Raw genomic sequence first — 2,780 nt, 5'->3', positions numbered from 1 at the left:
CAGGAATATTAGCATAGAAAAAAAGTAAATTCAGAGATAGAGTTCTTTGTATAAACCCAACAGAAATAAAGGTGGTCAGCATTTAATCTTAACCAACAGTTAATCTCAAAGCATGAGGATAATATACTGCAAAGGCTGCTTGTGTATTCAGATGTATTTTTCAGAATCACATTCCAAATGACCCAGATCATGAGATATAATTAAAAACACAGGGCAAGAGATTAAGCATCTCCCTCTAGCAGGTGCACCTGGGGAAGGAGAACTCCTCGACCAAAGAAGAGATACTCCGAGCAGCATAGTTTAAAATAGTTTCCCTGTGAACAGTGAGTGCTCACTATGAAGCAAAAACCTGTGAGCTGAGCCAAGCCAGGCAAGAGAACAACTCAGCAGCAAGGTTTTGTATTCACACTCAACGCTCAGCTTCAGCACACCCAACTCTTCTGGGCATCAGCAGTGACAAGAAACACAGCTACCTCTCCTCCTTTTACCCAAGGGCGTCACTCACCACAGGCCTGTAAGATGGATAGATCTCTCCAAGAGCAAACATGATCAGCATGGTACTCAAAAAGATAAGGAAGTGATTGCGCATGGTGTGCCAGGGAACTGGAGTGGGGGACGTATCGACGCGGTTCCGGATATACATGTCGAAGTCCCAGTGCATCTGAAGAGCAAAGGAAAACACTGCACATTTACCAACAGTGCTCAAGCTGCTTTTATCAAGGGAAGAAATGCTTTGCAGCATTCACAAAACTGCGAAAAGCCATTTCATTTCCACCTTGCAAGGGAAGATAAAGCCAGAGTGAAGTCAAGTGCCACTTACAGTAAAACTTAGGACACCAAATTCCACCCTATGCTTATACCAGGCAATATGCTTAAGTACAGAACAGCAGCAGCTTTTATTTATATCCATAATCATGCCACCTTAGATTTGTTCCCCAGCTCTCTTGAAAAGACATGGTATAAATTGGTGCCTTTGTTTTCCAAGTTCAGTCACATACCCAAAGAATGTTATTTCAAAAAAGCAACTGCCTGCCACTTGGAAGCTGGTTCCTCAAAACCAGTACAGCACCTACCACTGTTGCTCCATGGTAAGAGCAGGGCTGGTAGCAACCTAATGCTTTCCCTGATTGAAGCAGAAGGGCATTTAAGTTTCTGCTTTGAAGTACACATAGAAAAGTCCCAAGAATGTTCTGCCTATAGAAAGCAGAGAACTCATTAATTTGCAGCTCAAGTACTGCCTCTAGCTTCCCAGGATGCAGAGCCACTTGCTAGCAAACACAGAGAGCAAGACTAAGCAGCATTCAGTTGTCTGAACAGAGCCATCTGCTGACCCCTGGAATGCACCAGTTTATTCCCTCTGGTGCTCCACCTCCAACCTCACGTGCAAGGGTACCTACTCAAGCCTTCCTGTGCCAAGCACCACAACACAGAAGCACCAAGGGTTTTTTCCTGTGTTTTGACAGTCGTTACAACATTCACTTCACTGTAGTACACATGCTATGTTGTTCTGACATGTTTGCACTGTGATGATATATTACATACATATGCTTACATAATCTCTGCTTTTAGTAAGGAGAGCTCAAATCAATTACCAAGTTCAGTAATCACAGCCATTTGCAGAAAAACCATGCACTAATGGAAAAGTTGCTCCCAACAAGGAGTTTGAGGAACTTGGATTTTGAAAGTTAACATAGATTCTCAATTCACCCACTTCTCTTAAGGACATCTTGCAAGCTTTCTTCAGAGGAAACCCCCTTAGCTGTATTCTACCCCAAAGTAACCCTAGTGTATTAAAGCAACAATAGCTACTTCCATTGAACTAAAAGGACTTTTCTCAAACAACGGCTTCTTTGCTAAATGGTTCTGAACTAAGCTCTCATACTGAGCCAGATCAGGCAAAGCGGGTGGATGAGGCCTTCCCATTCTGACAGAGAAACTCAAGTTTGTAAAGCTATACATACACAAAGAATTAAATACATACACTAGATGCAGATGTCAGCATTTAGTAACAGTACCATTTTAATCACAATGAAAAGTGCTACTAGGATTCCTACCGGCTGCCCCCAGTTATGCCGCAAATCCTGCTGGTCCCACTGGTACCAGGGGTCTCTCTCATGGAGAGACTTATCAGGGAGCTTGGGATAGTCACCATACCTGTCAGAAACAGACAAAAAAAACCAACAAACACAAAATAAGTCTGTATTAAAATAGATATATTTAGTAGGAGACACTGTAGTCTATGGAATTGAAAACTTAGAACATGGTTTTTATAGCTCATACATATGCACATTTTAAAGGCACACATGCAACTAACACAGCAACCACCAGCTTGACCCCAATCATTGTAAAAAACAGCATTCCTCAAAGTGACGTTTTTGGGCCATATACTAGCCAGAAGAAAATGCAGGCTTAACAGGAATACAGAACCCTAGCTGTCCAGTATTTTGCACGTCAAAGCCATCCTGCACACTTAAACGTTGTCTCCAGAAATCCTAATTCCAGAGACAGCTTTTAGCTAATTCATTAGCCACGCTCTACACCAGGGTATGAAGCAGCTCACACGGTGTTTTATCCACACGGGCCCCCAAGCAATTCGATTTACTCCTACTTTACAACACCGACGTGTGCCTTCGGCGCTCCGAGCCGGCAGCACAGCCCCCCGGGCACGCAGCAGGGACACCGGAGGTGCCTGGTGCCCGAAGCAGGAGCACGGGACCCCCCGCCTCACCCGAAGCCGTCGTCGGGGTAGGGCTCGTAGTCCCCCACCCGCCTGTTGTACT

The 2,780-nt window shown here is 44.3% G+C and overlaps 1 protein-coding gene across 1 annotated transcript in view; it reads right to left on the bottom strand.

Annotated features, from left to right (window-relative positions):
- Positions 1-2,780, bottom strand: part of NDUFB8 (NADH dehydrogenase (ubiquinone) 1 beta subcomplex, 8, 19kDa) — a 25,799-nt gene that overhangs the window by 458 nt on the left and 22,561 nt on the right. Inside the window, exons 2-4 of the mRNA XM_010000825.1 lie at positions 2,729-2,778; positions 2,055-2,154; positions 506-661 (exon numbers count right to left, since the gene is read on the bottom strand). Of these exons, the coding sequence (XP_009999127.1) occupies positions 506-661; positions 2,055-2,154; positions 2,729-2,778 (306 nt within the window). The remainder of the gene's footprint in view (positions 1-505; positions 662-2,054; positions 2,155-2,728; positions 2,779-2,780) is intronic.

The sequence above is a fragment of the Chaetura pelagica genome, unplaced genomic scaffold, assembly GCF_000747805.2.
Source record: "Chaetura pelagica isolate M959 unplaced genomic scaffold, ChaPel_1.0 scaffold166, whole genome shotgun sequence".
Lineage (NCBI taxonomy): Eukaryota > Metazoa > Chordata > Aves > Apodiformes > Apodidae > Chaetura > Chaetura pelagica.
The sequence above is the reverse complement of the archived record's forward strand: the minus strand, read 5'-3'. Positions and strand labels throughout refer to the sequence as shown.